Source organism: Aegilops tauschii, chromosome 1 (genome assembly GCF_002575655.3).
Source record: "Aegilops tauschii subsp. strangulata cultivar AL8/78 chromosome 1, Aet v6.0, whole genome shotgun sequence".
Lineage (NCBI taxonomy): Eukaryota > Viridiplantae > Streptophyta > Magnoliopsida > Poales > Poaceae > Aegilops > Aegilops tauschii.
The window spans coordinates 498,541,381-498,543,345 of NC_053035.3; the positions used below are offsets into that span (position 1 = coordinate 498,541,381).

The 1,965-nt window shown below is 49.9% G+C and overlaps 1 protein-coding gene across 1 annotated transcript; it reads right to left on the reverse strand.

The window, feature by feature from the left end:
• Window positions 1-364: 364 nt before the first annotated feature.
• LOC141026365 (uncharacterized) lies at window positions 365-1,558 on the reverse strand. Its single transcript, XM_073502789.1, has 2 exons — window positions 1,443-1,558; window positions 365-1,199 (listed from the first exon to the last, which is right to left on the reverse strand). The coding sequence occupies exons 1-2, from the start codon at window positions 1,556-1,558 to the stop codon at window positions 365-367; spliced, it is 951 nt and encodes a 316-aa protein (XP_073358890.1).
• Window positions 1,559-1,965: the final 407 nt, after the last annotated feature.

The window sequence follows — 1,965 nt, forward strand, 5'->3', positions numbered from 1 at the left end:
CACCCCACATCCCTAAGATAGATAGGGAGGTTGCTTCTTCTCCATCAAGGTCTAGCTACCCCTCCCGCGTGCTTGGGATGAAAAAAATAGTCACTGACGCCAAGAATAATTTCAGGCACTTGAGGTTTTTAGCATAACTTCAATTATCAAGGTCTACCTGGATTGAACCGTTCAAAGTGGTTCTGCCCGACACTGAGTCCACCAACTTGCCTTTGTCGCAGAAACCCGCGGTATCTCGCGGGGAGCTGGTTATTGTTAGAGTGCTACATAATCATGTTATTTTAATCATATAATATAAAATTATAGATTTGTTTCTCATATATACACTTTTGATACACCAAAATAAATTTTCTAGTATAGTTATCTAAAAGAAAGAAGGCACATTGCCAGAAAGCTTGTTGTTGCTAAGTATCAATCGCTTGAGTGTGGCGCAACCAGCGAGGCTTGCTGGGATGGAGCCACTCAAGATGTTTTGTCCGACATTGAGATACTCCAACTTGCCGTTCTCGCACAAACCCTCGGGTATCTGACCAGAGAAGTTGTTGTAGAACAAGTTCAACGTTTGGAGCTTCGGCAAGTGAGCAACGGCTTTCGGAATCGGCTCACTTAGCTTGTGATCCGCGGACAGGTCGATGGTCACCAAATTCAACACGCCGAAAGCACCATCGTCGATGATGACCTCGCCGGTGAGGTTGTTTGCATATACAGTCAGAAATCGTAACTTGGTGAGGTTCCAGTGGCCCGGAGGTATACTTCCTGTCAAGGCGTTGATGGAGAGACCGAGCTCCCCCAATTCCGACATCTCTGTCACATAGCTCGGGAAGTCGCTGGTGAGGTTGGAACTCCTCGCCTGCAAGATTTTCAGCTTGGTCAGGTTCTTAAACGACGCCGGCAGTTCGCCCATGCCGAATGAGTTGTACCCAAGCGTCAGCGTCTGGAGGCCCCTCAGGGCGCCGAGCTCTGGCGGGATGGTGCCGGCGAGGTAGTTGTTGTCCAGCTCAAGCGACCGCAGGTTCTGAAGTCGGGACAAGGAGGTGGGGATGGTACCGGTGAAGTAGTTCCCGTTCAGCATTAGGGAGGTGAGGTTCGCTCCGAGGGCGCGGCCAATGCCGGCGGGGAGCTCGCCCTTGAGGTAGTTATAAGACAGGTCGAGATGCCGGAGCGAAGCGCAGCGGTACAGGCTGGTCGCCTCAACGGTTCTCCAAAATGGTTAGAGATTGACTGCCTACCAAGCGCAGGAGCGATCTATTTTGCTGGGGTTGGTCAGGTGGTGGGGAGTGACCAATGTATATTGAGCTGGGCATATTAGGGGGACAAGCTTTCCATGTTGCAGCCAATTTTATTCTATAAGTTGAAGGAATCTCTTCAGAATATAATATTGAAGAAAAATGGTCCCTGATATGAAGCAGATGCTCGGAGAAGATCTGTAAACAAAGACACACGTGAATGTCAACGAGATGCAGTTGTTCTTGGTGATCCTCTGAAAGTTTCCATGAAGGACACACCTAAGCAGAAGCAAACAGGCAATGTAAAAGAGGGCCCAAAAGTGTGAAAACATGATAGAACAAAAGCATTCGACGTGAAAATTGGTCATTTATGCATCTGCCATAAACTAGGTCATAACTCGCAAACATGCAGCGAAAATACAAAGTAAGTGTTTCATATGTTTATGTTATGTGTTGGTTGTCTTTTTTTTTTTTTGCAAAGAGAGCCTTGGCTCAGTGGTTGGGCATACGGCTGTGCAACTTAACGACCCGAGTTCAATTCCTAGAATTGACAAGTGATGCACCCGCCGGGCCTCCTTCTCCTCTCCCCAGCGAACGACTCTCCCGCCGCCGCCGCCGAGGGCATCGTAGGCTAAGCCTGCGGGCCGCACCGGTGGCGACGGCAACCTTCCTCGGCCGGCGATCGGATCTGGGTGGTGGCGACCCACTCCAGCCTATTTAAGGGCGGTGGCGCAGGCCG